The following is a 25945-nucleotide window of genomic DNA, read 5'->3' on the forward strand; positions in this document are numbered from 1 at the left end:
GTTGCACTGAGTGGGTGTTTGGACCTGACATTTAAAGTCCCTTCCAACTCTGAAGTTTTAAGGGTACCATTCACAGTAAGATTTAATAATGAATGGAAGTAAGAATTTCCAAGTTGAAAGAACAATGAGAGTTACACTGTAATCGGTGGTGAAATTCATTAAAATATTGGTCATTTCTCTTTTCCTTCAGTAATTCTTTTACTGAACTTCCTTAAAAAGGGTTCCGGCCAGGCGTGGTGGCTCACACCTGTAATCCCAGCACTTTGGGAGGCCGAGGCGGGTGGATCACTAGGTCAAGAGATCGAGACCATCCTGGTTAACATGGTGAAACCCCGTCTCTACTAAAAATACAAAAAAATTAGCTAGGCATGGTGGCGCGTGCCTGTAATCCCAGCTACTCAGGAGGCTGAGGCAGGAGAATTGCCTGAACCCAGGAGGCGGAGGTTGCGGTGAGCCGAGATCACGCCATTGCACTCCAGCCTGGGTAACAAGAGCAAAACTCCGTCTCAAAAAAAAAAAAAAAAAAAAAAAAAAAAAAGCATTCCTTGATTCTAAGAAATTTGTGAAAAAAACAGTAACAGGCCAGTCGCAGTGGCTCATGCCTGTAATCCCAGCACTTTGGGAGGCCGAGGTGGGCAGATCACAAGGTCAAAAGATCAAGACCATCCTGGCCAACATGGTGAAACTCCAGCTCTACTAAAAATAAAACAATTAGCTGGGTGTGGTGGTGCTTGCCTGTAGTCCCAGCTACTCGGGAGGCTGAGGCAGGAGACTTGCTTGAACCCAGAGGCACAGATTGCAGTGAGCCAAGATCATGCCACTATAGTCCAGCCTGGTGACAGAGTGAAACTCCATCTCAAAAAAAAAAAAAAAAAGGGAGAAAATACAGTAAAATATGTTCATAGCAATTAAAGTAGTCTTTGTTTTTCAATTTTAGCTTCAAGGTTTTAAGAAATTTTAGTATTAACAGCTTCTGACTACCCCTAATTCTCCAAAGGCCTGGCTATTCACAGGGCTCAAATCAGCCCCCACAGAAGTAGGAAAGGAATAAAAACAGAGGGAGGAGGTGACAGGCAGCTGGACAAGGGGAGAGTGTGGCTTTGTCTCACTTAACCCCAAGAAGGGGCAAACATCCATTGCTTTGCTGGTAGCACAAAATGAATTTTTTTGCCTACGGCTTTCCAACAAAGGTAATTAAGAATAGAAGGCTCAACAACAATAACAAAAAAAACACTTAAGTAACACTAAGTTTGTTTCAAAATGGAGATGGTTTTTTGTAGCCATGAATGTTTCAGCTACTAAGACAGAAAGAAGGATATATTCACCTGCATGCACAAACTCTTTGCTTCTCTATAACATCTAGTATTTATCAATAAAAATTATTTTAACCTGTTCTTCTAGATCATATGTGACATATAACTTTATCTTTTAAATCTCTATTACATTTCACTGAAGATAACACTCCCCGAGAATAAACTGGCAATACATTTATAAAACACCGAGGGCCCTGGGCAATAACAAAAGGTTATTCTACAACACAGGAAATAAAATTAGTCTATTCTGACCCATGCACCCATCAACAAAATTAAATCTTGTCTCACTATTTTCCTAGCTTTCATAACAAAACATAATTTACAGGTCATAAAAATTTCAGCTCTTTTTAAAAAAAATTATCTCAACATTTACCAACTCTCCCAAAGCGAGATTTTAATTCTAAGGCATTCCCTCACTTTCACCTTCTGTAAGGGAGAATTCTCTTTGAGAAAGTACAGGTAATCATATCAAGCAGAGTCATGGTCTGTCTTTAAGACAAAGCAGGAAGAATAGCAGAAATTTTTAAGCTATCATTCTGTCATCTCAAACATCTCACTAACATTCCTGTAGGCTCTCCTCCCTCTTTGCAAACCAAATAATCCTTGCATTTATCATCTGTTTTTAAAAAGTGTATACAAAGTTCTCCATATATTTTTCAGTTTTCTGCAAACTTTTGGATTAAAATTAATGTTTTCTTTAAGGCAATATAAGCAGAAATCTGCACGAACAACTCTACTTCTTCCATGTTCTGTTTCCTAATATCTGCTTAAAATTCCACCTGGAGCCAGGAGCAGTGGCTCACGCCTGTAATCCCAGCACTTGGAGGCCGAGGCAGGTGGATCACGAGGTCAGGAGTTCAAGACCAGCCTGGTCAACATGGTGAAACCCACCTCTACGAAAAACACAAAATTTAGCCAAGCATGGCGGCAGGCGCCTATAATCGCAGCTACTCAGGAGGCTGAGGCAGGAGAATTGCTTGAACCTGGGAGTCGGAGGTTGCAGTGAGCCGAGACCGAGCCACTGCACTCCAGCCTGGGAGACAGAGCAAGATTCTGTCTCAAAAAAAAAAAAAAAAAAAAAAAAAAAATTTCCACCTGACATCCTTTACCTTTACTTTTACTTGCTCTCCTTTTGGATAGGGGTATAAAACTAAACATTGACACTTGATTACTTTGTGTTTAGAAGAGTGTGTAACTGCAACATGACAATAATTCAATATAGGCACCCAAAATTAAACAAAATTTTAAAAACTATTCTCTTGACTGGGCGTGGTGGCTCTTGCCTATAATCCCAGCACTTTGGGAGGCCCAGGCCAGTGGATCACAAGGTCAGGAGTTCAAGACCAGCCTGGTCAACATGGTAAAACCCTGTCTCTACTTAAAATACAAAAATCAGCCAGGCTTGGTGGCACGTGCCTATCATCCCAACTACTCAGAAGGCTGAGGCAGGAGAATCGCTTGAATCCAGGAGGCAGAAGTTGCAGTGACCGGAGATCATGCCACTGCACTCCAGCCTGGGACTGAGAGAGACTCCCTCTCAAAAAGAAAAAAAAAAGATTCTCTCTACTCCCACACCAAAATTCATGTTTTACAAAGTTATGCTCCTCGCTAAATCAGGAAGTAATATTCTCTCTTAGAATGCATCAATTTCTCAATCATATGAGAATGCACGTAAAGTCTATCGAATGCAGGAATACTCTAGCCTCCTAACAGCCCGGTTCTACTTACTCTCCTTACATATATTTCAGAAATCTATTTGACATCTACATTCATCACTGCTGAAAAGTCAAAACCCTCTGTTCACCTAGAATTTTTATCTTCCTTCATCTTAAGGACTTCTGAAAGGAACAGGAATAATGCTGGAGAGTGGGTATGTTCATGACCTGGGAGAAGACAAACTCATGAAAAACCAAGAGGTAATATACCAGGCACCCTGGCTTCAGCCACTCACTGTCAGCATCTCTAACAATCCTGTGTTTTTAAAAGATGATGCCCACCAGGTGTGGTGGCTCACACCAGTACTTTGGTAGCTGAGGTGGCAGGATCACCTGAGGTCAGGAGTTTGAGATCAGCCTGACCAATATGGTGAAACCTTGTCTGTACTAAAAATACAAGTATTAGCCGGGCATGGTGCTGGGCACCTGTAGTCCCAGCTACTCGAGAGGCTGAGACAGGATAATTGCTTGAACCTGGGAGGCAGAGGTTGCAGCGAGCTGAGATCCTGCCACTGCACTCCAGCCTGGGCGGTGGAGCAAGAATCCATCTCAAAAAAAAAAAAAAAAAAAAAAAAGATTATGCCCAATCATTTTAAAACTGAGTCTCCATCTCCTTTCCACACAAGATGCCTCAGAGGGTAAGAGCAGATCTTAGACAATTTGTGAGCTCTAAGTTCTCTTCAGTTAATCCATATTTAGAACCTGCATAAGCCAGGAAAGGTACATAGCAGCTAAAGGAATTATAACCCCTCAAATGCAAACAACCTTAGGGCACACTTAGTCCAAACTAGTGCAGTTTTATAAAGTACATTCTTTTTTTTTTTTTTTTTGAGACGGAGTTTCACTCTTGTTACCCAGGCTGGAGTGCAATGGCACCATCTTGGCTCACCACAACCTCAGCCTCCTGGGTTCAGGCAATTCTCCTGCCTCAGCCTCCTGAGTAGCTGGGATTACAGGCACGCGCCACCATGCCCAGCTAATTTTCTGTATTTTTAGTAGAGACGGGGTTTCACCATGTTAACCAGGATGGTCTCGATCTCTTGACCTCGTGATCCATCTGCCTCGGCCTCCCAAAGTGCTGGGATTACAGGCGTGAGCCACCACGCCCGGCCATAAACTCCATTCATAAAGTAATGGAGTTCTAGAGGACACATACTTTAGAAAAGGTGGAGTAGGCGAAAGAGCTTTGAGTTCAGTTTTAGCCTATAGTTCAAGAAAACTAAGCTACTGGTAACAAAAGCACACCAGCAGTCTCACCCACTCCACCCACCCACATATACATACACAGACATAAAGAGAAGTGGATTGCAATGCTCCTCCTTCTCTTTCATTTCCACAGAGTTCTCATAAAAAGAGCAACGAGTAAGACAGAATATTCTGATGCCTTGAGATAGGTTACATTTGAAAATACAAGGGTTAAGCAGCACTACTGTCCTAGAAACCTTCCAAATCCTAGCTACTAATGTAATTTTCCTCATTACCTGAGCTATCTGGTTTTAAAACTTCAGCAGATTAAGGGTTAAGACTAACATCGCAGAAAGAAAAGAGAACTTGGTTCAGCTCCACCCTCTCTAGAGCAAATACCAACAACCCTGAGCCAAATCCCCTAAGCATACAGAAGACTCCATGGACATTCCAAAAGACAGGTGAAAAGAGGCTCAGCTTCCTCAGGTTTCTCACCTTGCAGCACCACACACATAGTAGACTACACAATTTGTGAAATAAAGAATTGTTAGATAAAATAAAACACAGAAAAGTCTACTCAAGACTGGAAAACAAGTCACAGAGGTCACCACAAATCAGCAGCAATAGCTGGAATTCGGGTGAGGAAGGTCAAACAGTACCCATGGAAACAAAATCTAAACAAAAAGATAAAGAAATAGAAGGAACATGAGCCCTAGAACTTAAATTTTGGAAGGAAACCTAACCGAAGGGGTGGGGGTCAATGCTGTGTTAGTCACCAAAAAAGGAAGGGGTGGAATACTCTTAACCCTATTATTTCTAGGGGGGAAAAAAGGTGTTCATCATATAAAAACAGGTGGTTACTAACAGCTCAGATGTCACTGGGGGCAGTCCAGGAGCACTTGGTCTTGCTAGAAATAGGAAGAGATGAGTCACTATTTTAATTCTGTTTAAAATTAAACACCTAACCCTCCAGGGTTAACATCTCAACCCTCTAGGTCACGAAACAACATTTTCTTCCAGTTTCTATCACTTTATCAGTTTTCTTCCCAAATTTGTGGAGCTGGGTCAAAATGTTGGGAGGTAGGACTAAGAGAAAGGGGTTAAGAGTTACAAGCCATTTGTTTAGTAGAAAGATGCACTAGGGTAAGGGCATAAATACCTGGAAGAAGAGACAAAAGAGCTACAGTTACAACTAGCTATTATAATGATCATCAATATCCAAGACTCTTTTCCTCTTCTGGACAGTGCTCCGTATCTTCCAAAGCTTTTATAGCAAAAAGCAACCAAACGGCTCCCTGGAGAGAGGCGTTGATGTGGGCAAAAGGTAAGGAAATATGATAGGGTTCCATGAATATCAATATTCCTTCAGACTCGAATTGAAATTAACTGGCACTTGAGGAAAGCTTACTCTTCTAGAGGTACGCAAAGGGATACCAGTAGTCGCCTTGGGGAACAAGAAGCAGTAGAAAAGGAGTTGAGGAGATGGTTATCATGGGAAATGCATAAAAAGCAATTCAAACTTCTTGAACTCGCAGTCCAACTTTCTTCCCACAGGAGAGATTTATCACCATCCTAGGTCAAGAAGGGCTTAGCGTTCTAACCTTCTGAAAAGTGACAAGCAACAGGGCAAAGAGACAGGTTCTCTGGATAGAGGAATACTGTTAGGCAAATAAACGCCATGCCCCAGTGGCTGTAAGACCTGGGCAGGAACCCGTGCCTGTAATCGCAAGGACGAACGTCCAAAGGAGGAGGGGGGGTAGGGCTCAAGTCAGGTAACATTCCTGAGGGGAAGGATTATCAGGTGACACCGGGCTGAGGGCCCAGGGGGACTGGGCGGGACGAAAGTTAGCAGGTAAAAAGGATCAATCATGGGGAAGGAAGTGACCTTTAGGAGAAGGAAATACGAGAATACCAAAAAAGGGGTAAGAGTAAGACGAGAAAATGGACCCAGAAGAGGGGACCAAAAAAGAGGAGGCGTGTTCGGGTACTAGAGGAAGAAGAAAGGAAGTGAGGCTGAGAGGGGAGATGGGGCTGAGAGCCGGCAGGGGCTATGGGGGCGGGAGAGCAGACGTGCTGGCTGGGGAACGAGGGAAGCCCCGAGGTGGCCAGGGCAGGAGCAGGGTGAGACTCCGGGGCTTCCCGCTGTCCAGGAGGCGGAGGATGTCGGGTTGCGGAGCCGCAGACCAGCGAAACGAGGAAGGGAGGCGCGGGGGCGGCACCCCAGAGCGGGGCAGGCGCCCCTGGGGCCGGCTGCAGGGGTCCAGAAGGCGGTTACGGGGCCGGGCAGGAGCAGGGTGGGAGGGACACTCACAAATTTCTTAGATTTGCCGCCGTCGCCGCCCGCCGAAGGCAGCTCATCTGGGCTCCGGCCCTTCTTCTTGTCCCGGGTACCGCGGCCGGGCCCCAGGCCCCCGCCGGGTGGCTCCATGTCCCGGTTCACGCTGGCCAGTGACCCCGCGCCTACGCCGCTCCCGCCCGGCAGCTCAGCGCCCGCCGCCACCGCCCAGCCACTCTTTAGCCAGCCGCCGCGCCCCGCCTCATTAGCATGCCGGGCTGCGCGCGCCTCATGAATATACAACGATGACGCCTCGCTCCCGCCCGCCTGCCCCACTTCCGCCCGGACCTGCAGCCCCTACCAATGGGGGAAGGGAGAGGGGTGGAGGGAAGCCGCGAAAGCGCGCTACCTGCCCGGCGGACCTAACCATTTGGACCCACGTCGCGGGGTGGCAAGTGGGCGGTGCAGCTCTCTGCGGCCGCGGCAGGGAGCACCGCCCCCTGGCGGTTGGAGCAGGGCAGGCCTCTCTGCTCCCACGGTGCGCCCACGTGGCTGTAAAGCCTGACAGCTTGGACCCTGTCACAGCCCAGACCAAAAGTCGCATGAGACCATTATCCTGGCAGAAAAGTAGTGCCAGGCTTTGCATAAGAATGCAGTTTTTAAATGTGTGCAATACCCATGGAACACATGAAAAAATTATGAAAGTGACAGCTACCATGTTTTAAAAGCAAGGTACCAAGAACAGAGCTCAGTCCAGTGCAAGCACTGGACTAAACCAGACTCGCTCTGGAGTTTAATTTCCTACAAGACAAACTAATTATTGCCAACATGTGCCTAAACAGCAATAACAGTTACCACTTAACCATGCCCTTGCTGTCTTCTAGGCACTATGCAAAACACTCTACATGTATTTTTCTAAGTCCCGACAGTCCCATGTGATAGATTCCGCTAGGCTCACCATTTTATAAATAGTAAATTTGGGGACTTTGAGAGTTGAAGTGACTTGCCCAGAAGGCATAATTGATATAAAATTTAAACCCAGCTTAGTCTGATTTGCTGCCAAGCCCTATGCTTAACCAGGATTCCCCACTGACATAAACCAAACATGAAAGAATGGGTATTCTCCAAAAATACATTCTTTGCTTTTCTAGCATGACTTTCTCCCTGAGCAATTTCATCCACTCTCCTAGCTACATCTGTCCCTGTGTGACAGTTATATGGCTACCAGTTGGCCTTCACGATATGGACTGAATCATCTTCTTGACCACAGCTAGCAAGATTTCAAGTGTAAGTTCCTCAAGGGCAGTCAGTGACTTACTCACTCTAGGGCCCCAGTGCCTAGTCAAGGGCCTGAGATATACCAGGGACTCTGCCAAGCTGGCTGTCTCCTAAATTTGGCATTCGTCTCTCTTGTGGTCCGGAGCTTCTGACGGTGACCTGATAGAATGTTACACAGAGCTGTCCATCCCATACTTCAAACTTGACTTAGTGCTGACCTTTCCAGACCTTTTGTCCAAAAAGTTCAAAAGCTACTTTCAAAGCTAGTGTTGAGAACAGACAGAATCAGAGGATGGAGGGGAGGAAGTGATCCATTTATCACCCCTCTTTCTTATGCCAGTCTCTATCTGCTATAATATTTATCATACTACTGACTGGATTGTAAACTCTTCCAGAGAAAGGTCCATGTTTGTGGCTACTAACAGTACTTAGCATTGTTGTTCACATAGATAATCGGCAACTTCTTATGTCAGGCACTGTGCTAAGCACTTAACATGTTTTATCTCCGTGTATCTTCACCAACTAGCATCACTACTCTCAACAACCACATTCAAAATCAAAGTCATCTGCTTCTCTCAATCTGCCCAGGTTTGTCCAACTCTTAACCAAAATGCTCTATTGACTCCTTATAGATGTAATAATCAAAATAGAATACATACTCAGGGCATAACATAGGGTAAGTGCTGAATGAATGTTAACTATGCTTTTTATTACATGCATCATGGCGTTCATTTCCCTCTCCCTTCATAAATAGGAAACTAGAAAGAATTAACATTCCTAGAAAGGCAAAAGGTACAAAAAATACTTAAGTTTATTGGATAAAAACAGTGGCAAAATGGACATAAAGCCAAAAGTGAGAACAGGACATTTTCATATCCTCCCCACACTTGAAAACATTACTTCCCATCATCTGAGATTCAGGTGTTAGGGAGCCAGAGCTCCTGCCAAATCCCTCTCTCTTCACCCTCCCTGGAAGCAAGGGGAGGAGGAAGTCCAGGGCAATCTCAGTCCCCGTCTACCATTCATGGGTTGGAGGGAAGCAGGGAAGGAATAAGGGGCAAGAGGGACTAGGGACTGGCCTCCAGGGCCCATTGCCAATAATGTCCCAGATAGCTATCCTTGTCCATATCTCATCCCTAATAGGTACCATTGTCAGGCCTTGGGAGAGACAGGAAATGGGGTTGATGGTTCGGGAACCAGATGTGGTCTCCAGACTCCTTCCCAGAGTCAGCAAAAGCCCTGGCGTGACCATTCCAGGACTGCAGGAGCTACTCCTTTTCCCTCCAGCCCAACCAGGAGGCAAAAAGAAATCCTTTGGGACACAGCATCCCAAGCCAGTCTTAAATCTCCACGTCACTTTCCTTGTCGTTGTCATGGTCTCCATCATAGAACTCATTGGGTGCCTCTGGCCTGCAAAGCAAAGGGAGAGAGGTCAAGATGTCACTCCGAGTTCCAATCTTCTCCCAGCACCCTCTTCCAAAGCCATTTCTCAGGCCCCATTGAGAACCACTCCTCCTCTTTTTGGCAGGGACTGCTATTCACCCATTCACTTATCAAATAAACATTAAGGAACTGCTCTGTACAGACACTGTCACAAACCTTAGCAATACAGTAGAGAATAACAAGCCAGACAAGGTTTGTCTATTCAAAAAGCTTACCTAATAAATGGGATGAATAACTAACAAAGCAAATAAATATGATAATTTCAGATGATGGAGAATACAATTAATAAAATGAAGTGATATGACTGAAGGTGATGGGAGGAAAAGGGTGAAATTTCAGAGAGGAGTATTAGAGACATAAGACCTTATGCACATAAGACCTAAAGTCTGAGGAGGAGCTGGCTAGGCAAAGACTTCAGGAAGGCCATTCCAAGCTCCAAGAAAACCAAGTACAAAGGTCATGAAATGGAAAGAGACTGATATATTCCAGTAAGAACAAGGAGGCCAGGACTGCTGGGGCACTGTGCATGGAGGAGAGTAGAGATGAGATCCTGGATGTAGGTAAGGGCTAGCATGCAGGACCTTTTCAAGTCACATTCAAAAATTTGGATTTTCTTCTAAGTGCTAGGTAAAGGAGAGTTTTAATTTTAAGAAGAATGACGTGGTATTATAAACCCATAGTGAAAGAAGGGATAGGAAAGCAAGACAGGACCCAATAGGTACTCAATACTGGTTTTTTTCTTTTTGAAGAAGTATTCTCTGGGACAGAGAGAATTGAGAAAGTCATCAAAGAGAAGCTGAGGAACTAAGCCAGGAAAAGCCTTATCTGCTTGGTGAGCAATGTCTCAGTTACTTCTAAGTGTACGAAGGTTAAAGGTGTGGAGTCAGAGACTCAGGATGAATCTCAGCCCTAATATTTAACTAGCTATGTGATGTTCAGAGAATTACTTAGTCTCGCAGGGCACAGTGGCCCATGCCTATAATTCAAGCACTGTGGGAGGCCTAGGCAGGTGGATTAACTGAGGTCTGGAGTTTGAGACCAGCCTGACCAACATGGAGAAACCCCGTCTCTACTAAGAATACAAAAAAATTTAGCCAGGCGTGAAGGCACAGGCCTGTAATCCCAGCTACTTGGGAGGCTGAGGCAAGAGAATCACTTGAACGTGGGAGGTGAAGGTTGTGATGAGCAGAGATCGCGCCATTGCACTACAGCCTGGGCAACAAGAGCAAAACTCCATCTCAAAAAAATAAGAAAGAAAGTTACTTAAGTCTCTCTGAGCCTTAGATTGCTCTTGTTTTAATCTCAGAATAAGAGCCACCGGAGTTGCCTGATGGCAACAGGATGATGCTATATATGTTTTAACAGACAGCATTTAGTAGTGTGTCTGGTGCTTGGCAAACCCACAAAAAGTGTTAACTCTTCCTATTACTACTCTGCAAGTCTTATGCAAGCTGGAGCTATAGGCATCAAAGAACAGAAACTCAGTGGGTGGTCTGACAGAGGGGTAGGGCTTAAGAAAAGGAAGAGCCTGAGGCTTCTTCTGGCTGTTGAAAGTGGGTGGTATTATAATACAGAGACTAGGCCCAGATTCTAGCCTGGAGCTATTGATAAAAAAACTCAAACCTCTACAAAAGAAGAACTTAAAACAGCTTTTACCCAACCAAACCAGACAATGAAAAGCAATTTTCAGAAGTCATGGAAGCCCTGAAGCCAGATGTTCAGACACTTCCTCGCCCAGGAGAGGAGATCAGGGGATACTCATGGAGGAGAGTTAGAGAGGTCCCCAAGAGTCAGAGCAGTAAAGCCCAGGTCCAGAGGAGAGATACAGAGGCCTGAACTCTAATACAGAGAAGCAGATTCTGGAAGGGGCTAAGAAGCCCATCAGGCTTTGCAGCAGAGTCGGCTCAGACCTATAACACTACGTGGGAGCAGGACTGCGTGTCCCACAAGTCCAGCTGTGGTTATCCCTCAGTCACATAAGAAAATCTGTTCTCTATTAACTGCATCTGTTTCTGCACTTCTGGGTTCTGCTGTCTTTTCCTTTCATTTTTCAGCAAAGTTTTGGGATTTAAAAAAATTCTACCCTATCCTTTTTTCCCCTAATTCATTCCATCTACAAATATTTAATATCTATCTCAGAAAGATAAAGACTTTTTTTGAAAAAAAAATAGTAACCAAAATACGATTATCCCACCTGAAAAAATTAACAGAGCAACTAAATCAAAGAGCCTTAGGGAGCAGTATGTAGGCAGTGACCTGTCCAACTCAAGACCCGGAAAGACTGAGGAAAATGCTGGCAAGACTATAAGCCACTACAGACTTCTGGACAGCAATTTGGCAGTAAATATAAAAATTTTTTCGGTCAGGCACAGTGGCTCACGCCTGTAATCCCAGCACATTGGAAGGCTGAGGTCTGAGGGTCATTTGAGCTCAGGAGTTTGAGATCTGTCTGGGCAACAAGGCAAGACCCCATCTCTACAAAAAATTTAAAAATTAGCCAGGTGTGGTGGTGCACACCTACGATCCCAGCTACTCGAGAGGCTGAGGCAGAAGAATCGCTTGATCCCAGGAGTTCAAGATTGCAGTGAGCTATAATCATGCCACTGTACTCCAGTCTGGTGACAGAATGAGATCTTGTTTCAAAAAAATTTTAAAAATCGGTGCACACAGCCTTTGACCTAGCAGCAACCATTCTACTATCTAACCCACTGAAACAAGCATGCAAAGATGTATATGTAAGGGGATTCATTGACATATTATTATTGTAATATCAAAAAAATGGAAAATAATGTAAATGTCTATCAATAGTAATTGGTTACATTTTATGCTATATCCACAAGATAGATTACTATACAGCTGATAAAATGCTGAAGCAGAGCTACATTGGCTAACATGGAACCAGCTATATGATGTAAAACAGCATATATAGAATGACCCTATTTGTAGCCACAAAAAGCAAAAAACCACACAATCTGTAAATGAGTATGTGTTTGTTTATATGTACATACAGAACAGTATACTTGCAATCTATAGAAAAAGTCCTATCCAAAAAAATAGAAACTATTAACAGTGGTTACTCCTGTGGAATGGGTCTAGGATTGTGTGAAAGCAAACAACATATTCTGGTGCTGTTTTAAAATTTTACAATTTAAGTATGTGTTACTTTTGTCATTAAAAATAGCAAAGAAAAGAGCGGAGAAATTGTAGCAGACATGGAGGTAAGCCAGGGGCAGTAAGGTTATACCTTCCCATTTACTTTTTTCCCTTTTAAGCCTCCCCTGCAAGCCTACCGGAACCCCCTGAAGTCCTTGCTCCCAGACCTGCTATAGTTCTCCTCAGGACCCCTCTCCTCTGCATCAGCCTCATCAGTCCTGTCATAGGTCAGGAGGTCTGCAGGCACATCATGAATCTGGACACTAGGTGCATGGTTCAGCATCTTCAGGTTTTCAAAGATTGTCTGGCGGATCTGGTCCAGATACTGGTTGGAGATGAGGAATAGAGAGTGAGCAGTTCCCAGTGATTTCCAGGGCATGCACTCTCCCAGCTGCCTTTGACCCCTACCATCCTGGTTTTCACCTCAGTGGTACCTCAAGTTTAGGTCCCGCAACTGATAGCTGTCCCTCCCCACCAACCCCAACTGCTTCTGCTTTAACCTACTGCCTCCTAGCCAATAACAGTGACAGTGATGACTTAGAACTTCCTTCTCTTTGGTTTTTTTCTACTTCCCACATCTTTGACCTCTCCTGGGCTCCGCCTTTCAGGAAAAGTTTGTGCTCAGCTTTCCTGAGTTGCTGACCTGGCGTGAGTTCTGATTTTCGATGCGGGTGCTGACATCTGGATGAAGCGTGAAGTCTGGGGCAAAGTACTCGAAGTATTCTTAGGGAGGAGAGGAGAAAGTATGGCTCAGACTAAGAAAGGCAGCTACCAAGACTTCCCAGTCTTTTTCCTTCCCATCCAGAGCCCCTACATAATAGCTGCCCAATCTTCCTTGCTCTGAGCCAGGGGTTTAGTTTGCAGAGCTCTAAGAGTGTAAAATTTCCCATCTGCCTTCAAACCAAGTCATTCTAAAATCTAGTGAGAATGGCCTCCCTGTTGTGGGGTGGTCCTTACCACTATAGGGAAGCTCCTCACTAATGGCCTCTTCTACCAGCAGCGATGTCTCATATGTCCTGAAATCAACCAGCAGAGGGGAGCAGGCTGACCAAATGGGCTGACAAGCCCATGTGGCCATAACTGAGGGACCCCCTAGCTCACAGTGGACGACGGGGTAGGAAATCAGGAGGGTGCTCACCAGCAGCGGGCAACATTTCGGACAGTATAACCACCACCACCCAGCACCAGTAGAGGGATATTGAAGCTCTTGACATATTCAACGCATTCCCTGTAAAAAGGAACCAGAGGAAGGAGTGAAGGAGGTTGGTTATCAAAAGACATGGTACCTACCTTTAGGTATTGCCTGAAAGGAGCACAAGGGAACTATAAATATTCTAAATCTTTATCTGGATAGTGAAATTCATTATGTTATACCCTTAAGATTTGTGTATACTTTATATTCTGTGTCTCAATAAAAATTTTAAAATAAAGCACAGTCCCATCTCTGTTCTGCCCAACAGCCTTCCTGTCACCCTGCTTGTTAATCAACTACTCTCATCAATGCAAGTTCCGTTGATTCTAGCCTTCAAAATGTAACTTACACTGGGTGCAGTGGCTCACACCTGTAATCCTAGCACTTTGGGCGGCTGAGGCAGGTAGACTGCCTGAGCTCAGGAGTTCAAGACCAGCCTGGGCAACATGGGAAAATTCTGTCTCTACTAAAAACACAAAATGAATTAGCCAGGCATGGTGGTGCATGCCTGTAGTCCCAGCTACTCGAGAGGCTGAGGCAGGAGAATCACTTGAACCCAGGAGGCAGAGCTTGCAGTGAGCTGAGATCATGCCACTGTACTCCAGCCTGGATGACAGAGCAAGACTCCATCTCAAAAAAAAAAAAAAAAAAAAAAAAAAAAATATATATATATATATATATATATATACACACACACACATATACATATATATGCCTCCATCTAAATATCCATAATGTATATATAATATCCCAGAGCATCTATATGTCTCCATTGCCACCTCCTCCACCTTGGTCTGGGTACCTAACCAACACCATGGCTTCCTAACTGGTCTTCCCACTTTCATCCCCATTTCCTCTACCCAAAGCTTTCTCTATTCAGCAGTCACAATAATCACTTTCAAACACAAATTGGATCATGTCACTTTTCTGCTTAAAAATACTACAGTGGTTTCCCATCATCTTTGGAATATAATTCAAATTCCTTACCAGAGTCTAAAGGTTCTACACAATCTCACCATTGTCAGCTTCTCAGACCTCAGCTCAAACTACCTCCAGCTTGCTCCCTGTGTTCTACTGCATCAGCTCATTCCTGCCAGAGCCTTTTTCTTTTTCTTTTTTAAAGAAATAGTATCTCATTCTGTTGCCCAGACTGAAGTCCAGTGGCATAATCATGGCTCACTGTAACATCAAACTCCTGGGCTCAAGTGATCCTCCTGCCTCAGCTTCTTGAGCAGCTACGACTATAGGCTTGCACCATCATGCCCGGCTAATTTTGTTTTTGTTTTTTTTCTGGAGATGGCTCTCGCTATGTTGCCCAGGCTGGCCTCAAAATCCTAGCCTCAGGCGATTCTCCCATCTTGGCCTCTCAAAGTGTTAGGATTATAGGTGAATGCACTGGGCCCACCCCTCAGAGCCTTCTGTGAACCTTTGTCAATGCTTGGGACAGGCTTCTCTCTGCTCCCCCTAAGTCTCCTTAAGACTCCTTCTTGGCCGGGCGCGGTGGCTCAAGCCTGTAATCCCAGCACTTTGGGAGGCCGAGGCGGGTGGATCACAAGGTCGAGAGATCGAGACCAAGCTGGTCAACATGGTGAAACCCCGTCTCTACTAAAAATACAAAAAATTAGCTGGGCATGGTGGCACGTGCCTGTAATCCCAGCTACTCAGGAGGCTGAGGCAGGAGAATTGCCTGAACCCAGGAGGCGGAGGTTGCGGTGAGCCGAGATCGCGCCATTGCACTCCGGCCTGGGTAACAAGAGCAAAACTCCGTCTCAATTAAAAAAAAAAAAAAAAAAAAAAAAAGACTCCTTCTTGGTCACCAAGTGTCAACTCAAATTTTACTTCTTAGAAAATTTTTTCCAAATCATGCTATCTAAAAAGTAGGGCCCCCATTGCATCCTGTGCCTCAGCTTTCTTTCTTTCATAGAATTTATAACAATCTATTTCATTTGATTATTTATTTTTTGTCTGTTTCCTAAACTGTAAACTTCATGGGAGTCTCCTCATTCCATCCCCATGATGTGGCATGATGCTTGGAACATAACAGGTGCTTAATTAAAAATATATTGTGAATGAATAACCATTTAGGGAATCCTGTACAAGATGACATTTCTAGTTCAAGTACAATTTGTAGCTAGTTTTGATTTCCTAGTAGAGGTAAGGCCCATTCCCCAACTACCCCCACCCATGTACTAAAGTCCAAGACCACTTAAAAACCTTGGGGAAAAGAAGAAGAGCAGGTCTCACCCATGTCCTCGGATGCTGAGGTTAAAGCAGCCCAATCGATCACAGCCCAGAGAGTCAGCTCCACACTGCCAAAAGCAAAACCCCAGGCAAGTGCAGTGAGATAACTGATCAGATACCCCTAACCCAACCAACCTAAAGAAACTCCTCTTCCCTTGCTCTCTTCCCCCAAGCCCAGCCAGAACACTCCTGAGGAGGCACTGACAGTATTACCTGGAGCACAATGCATGTGGGTTGGTAGAAGTCCACTACCTGGTTGATAACCGGCTGGAAAAGGTGCTTGTAACCTGGGAGAGGGCCAAAGATGGGCACCTGGCACCCCAAGGGGATGGGGAGACAGGGAACAAAAGGAAAAAGGGGGTTGAGCGAGCATGTAGCCCAGGGAAGGGGCAACCCAAAGAACCAAATCATTGGTTTGAAACTTCTGGAAGGGATCCCAGACTGCTATGAGTAAACGATGAAAGCCAATGACTTTTCCCAGAAAATGCACATACACATGATATGTTGCATACGATTTCCAGGGATTCATGGTCCCTCTGAAGGCCATTCATCCTTAAGGACACCTGACCCAACAGCAGACAATACCAGGCAGAAGAGGTTATTTCAAGGAGAAAAAGAAGGGACCTAAGGAACAGGGGGAAGACTTCCATACTTACTCTGGTCATCAATGCCATCCCGCAGGGGCACATTCAGACAGTAATAGCGGCCACTCTCTGCTCCAACTTCATACATGTCACCTATAGGGAAGTGGGTGGTGGTAGCCACGCATGGGAAGCACCCACAACTCCAGTCTGCACTCTGAGAGCCTCTCACTGCATCTATGCACCTTCATCATAAACTCCCTAGAGCCACTAAGTCTCTTGCAGCTTGCATTCATTCAACAAATAGTGTTGGGGTATCCACTCTGAGTCAACTGTGTATTAGGTGGTGGGGATTTAGCAATGAATGGAACTGAAGAAATTAACGATATACCACCAAGCTTATGTTCTTAGGGAACAGGCGTAAGGAGGAGGGAGACAGTAAACAAAACAAAACAAAAAACTACAATAAACACAAATAGCAGTGAGCGTTCTGAGGGAAACGAGGCTGAGGTGACAGAGTAATGGGGAAGGTGATTATAACTGGGGTGGTCAGGAAAGGCTTCTCTGAGGAGGGGACACCTGAGCTGAGACCAGAAGGCTGAGAAGGAGGCACTCATAGTAAAGAGCTGAAGGGTGGGAAGGGGAAAGTAATCCCTATTCCCATACCTGTGCCAGGGAAGAAGTAATTTCCGTATTTGTGGAAGGACACCGTCATGACCCGGTCAGTGAGGTAGAAAGCTTCCTGAACCCCGTCACCATGGTGGATGTCAATGTCAATGTAGAGCACCCGAGGGTGGTACCTGGAGGGAAGGCAAAGCCAGGGTCTGAGCTAGAAGTGAACCCCCCGACCCAATCCTCCCCAACACCAGATCTAGAACTATGAAGAGTCTGCTTCTGCCCTGGTCGCCTGAAACTTAATATCACTAGTTCCCTAAACTTAATATCACTAGTTCCCTAAAGCAACTGGGGGCTCCAGCCTAGAGACTAGAGGCAGGGACAAGAGGCAGATATGCAGAGAAGGCTGAAATGTGAGCAGGCAGCAGGGAATCTGCAGCAGTGGAAGAGGCAGCCTGAATAAAGCATCAAAAACTTAGAAGAAGCTAGTCAGGGAGGAGGAAGATCAAGGTCAGGGCTGAGTCTGAGAGACCTTCTCAGCTAAGAATCCCGTAACTGCCCCCAACTCCTCCTAGGCTACTTACTTGAGCAGCTCCAGGATGCCAATCACAATGTCGTTGACATAGCAGAAGCCAGAGGCCTATGGCAAGACAGTGGTCTCATGAAGAGAGGAGCAATTCCTCTACCCAGCTGCCCCCAACCATCATCCTAAACACCTACTCGAGGGTGGCCACAGTCTTTCCCACCACCTCCTGACTCACCTCAAACTTCTTGGCATGGTGCAGACCACCAGCCCAGTTAATGGCAATATCACAGATCTGAAAGACAAACACCCAAGTCACAGTCCTCCTCCTGCCCACCCCTCAAGCTAGGAGCCCAGGGTCAGGGTTAAACCCATAAGTCCGGAGATCCAGAGGAAAGGAGGAACAGGACTCGAGACTATGTCACCTTGTTATTCAGCTGGGTTGCTCCTTGCAGAGATGCGCCTGTGTAACGGGAGCAGAACTCAAAGAGCCCGGGAAACACTGGACTGCAGGGAAGAGGAACAAGTTGGAACCCTCCTGTCTCTGTCTGGGCCCTTGCCATACCTCCCTCCCTACCCCAGACTCCTCCAATCTCCATTTTTCAAGAGCCTTCTCTCCCCCTCCTATACACCTGGGCTACCTGCAAATTTATTCAACAAATATTTTGGACCAAACCATGTACCAAGCCCTGTGCAAGGCACTGGATGGGAAATCAAGAAGCATTTAATTGTCAGGGAGTTTGCATCCCAGCTGGGGAAAGAAGCAAGCAGCTTCCAGGTACTGAAGTACACATATAAAAAGGAAGTAAGTTGGATGACAACATGAGCTCTGTTTTTCTTAGTCTTCTAAGTGTAACACATTTTAACACAATGTTCAATAATATTCTTCATAGTCACACGTTTAAAGAAAGAACTGTATACCTACACACATAAAACGGTGATCAGATAACCCACAAAAAGCCTGTAGCACAGTATATGACATCTGGTAAGCCTTTAATAAATGTCAGCTATAATTATTACCATTGTTATTCTTTTTGGTTTTTTGCAGTTTTTTTTGAGACGGAGTTTCACTCTTGTTACCCAGGCTGGAGTGCAATGGTGCCATCTCGGCTCACCGCAACCTCCACCTCCTGGGTTCAGGCAATTCTCCTGCCTCAGCCTCCTGAGTAGCTAGGACTAGAGGCACGCGTCACCATGCCTAGCTAACTTTTTGTATTTTTAGTAGAGACGGGGTTTCACCATGTTGACCAGAATGGTCTCAATCTCTTGACCTCGTGATCCACCCGCCTCCGCCTCCCAAAGTGCTGGGATTACAGGCGTGAGCCACCGTGCCCGGCCCATTGTTATTCTTTATAAAAAGCAAAGGCTTGAAGCCAGACACAAAAGGATATTTACTGTATAACTCCATTTATATAACATTCTAGAAAAGGTAAAATATAAGGACAGACATCAGATCAATAGTTGGCTGGATCTAGGTTGGGAGAGAAAGGATTAACTACAAAAGGGTATGAGTTGACCTTTGTGGGGTAATGAAAATTTCCTATACCTTGATACTTTTTTTTTGGTGGTGGGGAGGGGGTGGGTAGAGACAGGGTCTTACTATGTTGCCAAGCTGGTCTCGAACATCTGGGCTCAAGTGATCCTCCCGCCTTGGCCTCCCAAAATGCTGGGACTACAGGCGTGAGCCATCGGCACTGGCCCTACACCTTGATATATTCTATCAAAACTCTCTGAACTGTTACACCTAAAAAAGGTTAATTTTACTGTATGCACGTTATACCTACATAAACCTCACTTTGTAAAAAAGAAAGGCTTAAGCAATCCCTAGTTTTAGGTCTCAAACAATAAATATAAAAATAGTGCAGCTGACACATTTGACCATGTGAAAAACAGGACTGTAGGTTTTGTTTGTTTTTGTGATGGAGTCCTTGCTCTGTTGCCCAGGCTGGAATGCAATGGCACAATCTCAGCTCACTGCAACCTCCAACTCCCAGGTTCAAGCGATTCTCCTGCCTTGGCCTCCCAAGTAGATGGGATTACAGGCACCCAACACCACGCCCAGCTAAGTTTTGTATTTTTAGTAAAGAAAGGGTTTTGCCACATTGGTCAGGCTTGTTTCAAACTCCTGATATCAGGTGGTCCGCCTACCTTGGCCTCCCAAAGTGCTGGGATTACGGGTGTGAGCCACTACACCCAGACCATTTGTTTGCTTTTTGAGATGGGGGTCTCGCTCTGTCGTGCAGTGGTGCTATCTCAGCTCACTGCAGCTTGGCCTCCCAGGTTCAAGCAAGAATTGTAGGGTTTTACAGTCTCTCAAAAGGTTTGGAAAGAATTAGTGACTAATATCTAGAACTAAGCAAATGAAAAAATAATGCAATTGTCAGCTTCAGGAAAAACAAAAAGCTTTAGGAGAAAATAGATTAAATCACACTACACCATTTGGCTTGGTAATAAATGAATCTTTCAGAGTTATAATAATGTAAACATAGAATACTGATTTATTTTTAAATTACTATGAAGCTGGGAGGGGAAAGGAAGCCAATGTGATTCTAAGAAGACTAGATGCTCATATCCCATACTAACAGCTTATCAGATAATGCCTAAAACTGACAAAGAAATAGCAATGAGTGACAATTCGGGATTGAATTGAAAAGCCCAGATTCTGAAGCCAGACTACCTAGGTTCAAATTCTAGCTCTTTAACATCTACGGACCGGGAATGATGGCTTACACCAGTAATCCCAGCACTTTGGGAGGCCGAGGTGGGTAGATCATGAGGTCAGGAGTTCAAGACCAGCCTTGCCAGTATGGCGAAACCTCGTCTCTACTAACAATACAAAAATTAGCCAGGCATGGTGGCGTGCGCCTGTACTCCCAGCTACTCAGGAGGCTGAGACAGGAGAACTGCTTGAACCTGGGAGGCGGAGGTTGCAGTGAGCTAAGATCGCAACATTGCACTCCAGCCGGGGCAACAGAGTAAGATTCCATCTCAAAAAAAAAAACAACAAAATACCTGCTAATGATACTAGCGAGGTTGTACAAAACTGCTTAACCTTTCTGTGCCTCAGTCTCACCATCTGTATGGGAGACAATTATAGACCCTGCTTCATAGAGGCTGTTGAGATTAAATGAGCTAATGGTTTTAAAGCACTTAGAATAGTACCTAGTATATAACAGGTATTACTTCTATATTACAAATTAGTAATAATAGTCGATTCATATTATTATTATTTAAAAATCCAAAGATAAATACCAGAAGACTTAGGGAAAGGAGCTGAAAGTTACTGTCACTAGGGAGAAGGATTTATGGGTAAAAGGGAGAGGTCTGGAATTGCCTTTTTTTTTTTTTTTATTTTTTTGAGACAGAGTCTCACTCTGTTGCCCAGGCTAGAGTGCAGTGACATGATCTTGGCTCACTGCAAGCTCTGCCTTCTGGGTTCAAGCAATTCTCCTGCCTCAGCATCCAGGTATACCTGTGATTACAGGCGTGCATCACCATGCCCAGCTAATTTTTGCATTTTTGGTAGAGACAGGGTTTTGCCATGTTGGCCAGGCTGATCTCAAACTCCTGACCTCAGGTGATCTGCCCGCCTCAGCCTCCCAAAGTGCTGGGATTACAGGTGTGAGCCACCAGGCCCGGCCTGGAATTGCTTTTTTTAAAAAAATTTTCATTTAAAGGCCTGTAGTACAATTTGGCTATTTATGTTAGATCACTTTGAAAACAATCAGAAATTCATTAAACAGAAGAAAAATTCCTGTTTCTTCTCTGAAATACAGATAAGAACACATGTAACTTGTCTGACAGGGAGACTGATGCAATGCAAATGACCCAGAGGGAGCATTCTAATTAGCATTCCCTAATTGCACAAAGAACATCTACAGGACCCTAGTGTGGCTTAAGGACTGACCCTGTATTCTCAGACCTAGAAAGTGAGCTCAGAAATAGCAACAGGAATAACAAAAAAAAACAAGAAAACTCCCCAGAGAGCCCATGACTGAACACCAAATGAGCAGGGCAGTATGTGCAGGACAGAGGTCTGTGGGCTGGTATGGTCAAGAAAGCTTCATGGAGGTGGTGTGAAGGCTGAGAAGGCCTTGAAGAGGTTGCAAAGAAAACTAAGGGCATTCCAGCAGAAAGGCAACCCGTGCAGCTGAAGTGTAGGGATAAGGCTGGAAAGGTGCCAACGCCAGCCTAATGAGTTGGCCTCTATCCTCTAGCCCTGGCTGCTTCTGTCATTAAGATCTTTCAGGAAAACAGGTTAGTGGCTTAAAAACCTGGGATATGGATCATACACCCTTCAATGACCAGTTATGTGACTGAGGCCAAGTTACCTAAATATTCCCAAACTCTAGTTTACTTATGTATAACATCAGAAAAAGGTCTATTATAATACATCTAAGGCTTGGTATGAGAATTAAGTGGATTTACCAGCAACCCTTGGCATAATACCTAGCAGAGTAAACACTCAATAAATGGTAGCTATCGTAGGACACTCTACAGGATCCGCAACCTGGTTTCTTCAAGAAATAAATTCGAGGGTGTGAGAGAAAAGCTACAAATTAAAAGTCTTAAGAGACATATCGGGCCGGGCGCGGTGCCTCAAGCCTGTAATCCCAGCACTTTGGGAGGCCGAGGAGGGTGGATCATGAGGTCAAGAGATCGAGACCATCCTGGTCAACATGGTGAAACCCCGTCTCTACTAAAAATACAAAACATTAGCTGGGCATGGTGGTGCGTGCCTGTAATCCCAACTACTCAGGAGGCTGAGGCAGGAGAATTGCCTGAACCCAGGAGGCGGAGGTTGCGGTGAGCCGAGACCGCGCCATTGCACTCCAGCCTGGGTAACAAGAGTGAAACTCTGTCTCAAAAAAAAAAAAAAAAAAAAAAGAGACATATCAACCAAATGTGCAATGTGTAGACCTTGTTTAAATCCTAATTTAAACTAACTGCAAAATAATTATGAGACAACTGCAGAAATTTGAATACTAATTGTATATCTGATGATATTAAGGAATCACTGTTAATTTTTTAGGTTTGATAATGATACTTTTTTTTTTTAAAGAGTATCATTTAGAGATACATAATAAAATATTTATGGATAAAAGGATGTGACATCTAGGATTTGCATTAAAACAATCTAACATAAAGGAGTATAGATGAAGTTAAGAGTGGCCATTTGCTTGGCCGGGCGCAGTGGCTCATAACTATAATCCCAGCTCTTTGGGAGGCCAAGGCTGGTGGATCACCTGAGGTCAGGAGTTCAAAACCAGCCTGGCCAACATGGTGAAACCCTGTCTCTACTAAATATACAAAAATTAGCCAGATGTGGTGGTACACACCTACAATCCCAGCAACTCGGGAGGCTGAGGCAGGAGAATCACCTGAACCCAGGAAGCAGAGGTTGCAGTGAGCTGAGATCGTGCCACTGCACTCCAGCCTGGGTTACAGTGTAAGACTCCATCTCAAAAAAAAAAAAAAAAAAAAAAAGTGACCATTTGTTCATAAGTGTTGAAGCCAGTTGATGTATGGGAGTTTACCACACCATTTCACTTTCAGAAATTTTTGAAATTTTCCCTTGTAAAAAGTTTAAAAACAAAAATAAGTAGAATTGAGTAAACAGTAGCTGTGATGGTTATTTTTTTCATGGATGTAGAGTGTAAGAAAAGATCATGGCTTATCTTTGTTGTCCACTCCCTTCCCCACAGAGCATAACCCTGACTCTTCTATGGATAATACAAGCTCAATGTAAACCTAATGATATCAAACCGCTCCTTTGTTTGTTTTGTTTGTTTTAACTGCCCATAGTCCTCTTAAGATCTCTTGCTTTTTAAAACACTTTGATAACTTCCCTCTACTCTAGGGGTAAAAGCTCCAATTCATAATAGAGCTGTTTACTTATAAAAGGTCCCATTTCTTTAGCCTCAATTCAGTACACCGCCTCTTCATATTCTGCACTTGGCCTTTTTTCTGTTCCTTAAATGAGTCATACTCAATCCTACCACAGACCCTCAGCACATGTCCCTACTGCTGCTATACTCTTCCCCTCACCCTCCAACCACCTTTGATCTGACTACTTCTACTCTTTTTTCAGATCTCAGCTCAATCTTTACTTCCTCTAGGAAGCCAGTCACTCCACCAAGCTAGAAAATTCACCATGTATACATTCTCATAATCTGTCATTTATCTCCTCTTCATAAGACTTAGCAAAAATACAATATTAAAATTTTGGTTTTGCTCATCACTGCATTCCCAACACTTAGCACAGGGTCTAGCCTAGAGCAAATGACCAATAAATATGTATTAAATAAACAAATAAGTGAATTATGATTCTTTAACAAGCAGGCCCCCCTTCAGATGTTCCCACTGGTGCCAAAAGACCTCACTGAAGGGACTGGAATTAAACTGTTGGACATCAAAAGTCCCAGTCCTTCCTTACCAGTCATCGCCTACATTGAAGGCGTTAAGACTCTTGGTGAAGCCTTGCATATTTGTGGGGCTGACTCTCTGCAGGAAGTCAATGTAGTCCTCGGAGTGGAAGCGGCACATGTCATGCTGGGAGGCCTGGTATGGCTTGAAGACCTCAGGATGGAGACACAAGATGAACTTAGGCAGGGTCAGCCCCACTCCACAGGCTCAGACCACCCATACTGAACCCAGTCCTGGAGATTCTATGAAACCAAACATAGCAATACCCTCATCCCACAATCCTTAAGTCAGGAGAGAGACTCCAATTAACCAGGTAGGTTAGTGCTATTGAGTCCCCTGAAGACCACTTCTTTTCCTTTCCACTTCCAGCTCAACCTATCACACCTTCTCAACTTTGAGCCCTGATCCACCTGCCCCGTTCCTTGGCTTTCCTATTCCCATTTCTCTCCATGCTCTGATTCTGTCCTCTTTCCTCTGGATTCTTCTTTCTGGAGTCAACTGTATGGGATATCTGTCAACTTTCTAATTAAAATCAAAGACTTATTACCTCTGGAAGGTGAGGGGGATGTGTCATGCCTCTTTGAAAACTGGACAAGAAAGAGCTTTTCTTCTCCCAGAAAATGCACACAGGTACATACAGGCAAACAATCTCAAGGGATATAGATTCCTGCACTAACATCACCTCAGTCTTTTCTATGACCAATCCATTCGTCTGTGCCTTGGCACAAGCAACGAACACTCATTCATATTGTTCACTAATTCCCTAGCAACACCTCCCTGTCACTCAGGCTGCAGTGCTACAGCATGATCATAGCTCACTGTAACTTCAAACTCCTGGGCCCAAGCCATCCTCTCACCTTAGCCTCCCAAGTAGTTGGGACTACAGGCACACACGCCACACACGGCTACTTTTGTTTTTATTTTTGTAGAGATGTGGGTCCCACTGTGGCCCAAGCTGGTCTCCAACTCCTGGCCTCAAGCGATCCTCCCATTTCAGCCTCCCAAAATGCTGGGATTACAGGCATGGGCCACCACACCTGGCCTGGTTTAACTGTTACTATCCCATATCACAGCCATAAATTGCAAGCTTGTGGGATAGCATGTGTATGTCCGGAGATGAAAAACTGAATAGCAATTAAGCAGAACCACGTAGAGGTATCCTAGGCTGAAAACGCAATACCTAAGATATCTCCTCTCTTGCACACGCACATACACACTTACAAACATGGCAGCACTGTTTCACCCTGGAGCCCCAGCTTCTCGGAGGTAGAGAAAGATGATAAATGAGGAGTGGGGACTGAGAGTAAATCTCACACCCCAATACAGTGATATGCTTCCCCCCATTACAATTCCTGAGGCTTAGGCCCTACCCACACTCTAAAACGCAGAGGAGGAACACACCTTCTGTCTTCAAACCAGTCCCACATCACCCTAACCCTAGGCCAAGGGCTAGTCTATCTACAGTCAGAGGGTGGCGGACCTGAAGTGAGAAAGTACTTTCAATTAAGCAGAACACGCCGCCCCCAACACGGTGCACATTCAAGGTACTCCTGGTGTCTTCTATCCAGCTTCCCCCTACTTTAGGGGCGGGTCGCATTCAATGCACTCAGTCCAGTCCACCTATCCCTACGGCCACAGTTCTCCCCACCCCCCAACCCACGGCCAAGGCAGCGGGACTCACGATCATCTTCTTATAGAGACCGTAATGCAGGACGAGGCTATGGGTCAATGCCAGGCGATGGGGCTTCATGGGGTGTCCAGCTCCTGGGGGTGGGGAGAAGAGAGTTCGTCAGCTCTCACCCCTGGAGTTGCAACCCCCACCTCCAAACCCCCGCGTCCCAACCCCTCGTGCATATCCCTGTTTCCTCACCGTAGTGGAAGTTGCCCACGTCGGGGTCGTAGAAATAGGCCACGGTCTTGGCCATGGTGCCGGCGGGAGCAGGCCCCGCGCCTCCGCCGCCCGCCGCCAGCCCCGCCCCGGCCGTGCGTGCTGCGCCAGCACGTA

General features: G+C 45.0%; 2 protein-coding genes across 3 annotated transcripts in view; both read right to left on the bottom strand.

Moving 5' to 3' along the window:
• The window catches only part of DIAPH1 (diaphanous related formin 1), a 101066-nt gene extending 94353 nt beyond the window's left edge, over nt 1-6713 (bottom strand). Inside the window, exon 1 of the mRNA XM_074380862.1 lies at nt 6525-6713. Coding sequence (XP_074236963.1) covers nt 6525-6641 — 117 coding nt within the window. The 5' untranslated portion in view covers nt 6642-6713. The remainder of the gene's footprint in view (nt 1-6524) is intronic.
• Nucleotides 6714-8559: 1846 nt separating this feature from the next.
• On the bottom strand, nt 8560-25936 carry HDAC3 (histone deacetylase 3). Of its 2 annotated transcripts, none has more exons than XM_010338240.3 (15): nt 25811-25936; nt 25622-25704; nt 23951-24093; nt 17940-18021; nt 17753-17809; nt 17576-17631; nt 17043-17176; nt 16452-16532; nt 16009-16082; nt 15799-15863; nt 13501-13590; nt 13320-13378; nt 13006-13085; nt 12500-12687; nt 8560-9176 (listed from the first exon to the last, which is right to left on the bottom strand). In XM_010338240.3, the coding sequence occupies exons 1-15, from the start codon at nt 25863-25865 to the stop codon at nt 9107-9109; spliced, it is 1317 nt and encodes a 438-aa protein (XP_010336542.1). In that variant the 5' UTR covers nt 25866-25936; the 3' UTR covers nt 8560-9106. The 2 variants fall into 2 exon arrangements, with proteins under 2 accessions (XP_010336542.1, XP_003920568.1); XM_003920519.3 differs by having other exon boundaries at nt 12530-12687; nt 25811-25935.
• Nucleotides 25937-25945: the final 9 nt, after the last annotated feature.

The sequence above is a fragment of the Saimiri boliviensis genome, chromosome 1, assembly GCF_048565385.1.
Source record: "Saimiri boliviensis isolate mSaiBol1 chromosome 1, mSaiBol1.pri, whole genome shotgun sequence".
NCBI lineage: Eukaryota > Metazoa > Chordata > Mammalia > Primates > Cebidae > Saimiri > Saimiri boliviensis.

What these genes read in the sequence shown, in the direction of transcription:
- HDAC3 (XM_010338240.3), bottom strand. Translation starts at nt 25,865, where the DNA reads ATGGCCAAGACCGTGGCCTATTTCTACGACCCCGACGTGGGCAACTTC. An exon ending in TTCAATGTAGGCGATGACTG is followed by an intron (nt 18,022 to 23,950) that starts GTAAGGAAGGAC and finishes TCTTCCCTGCAG; the next exon opens with TCCAGTGTTTCCCGGGCTCT. An exon ending in CCACATGCATTGTGCTCCAG is followed by an intron (nt 15,864 to 16,008) that starts GTAATACTGTCA and finishes TGCTTTTGGCAG; the next exon opens with TGTGGAGCTGACTCTCTGGG.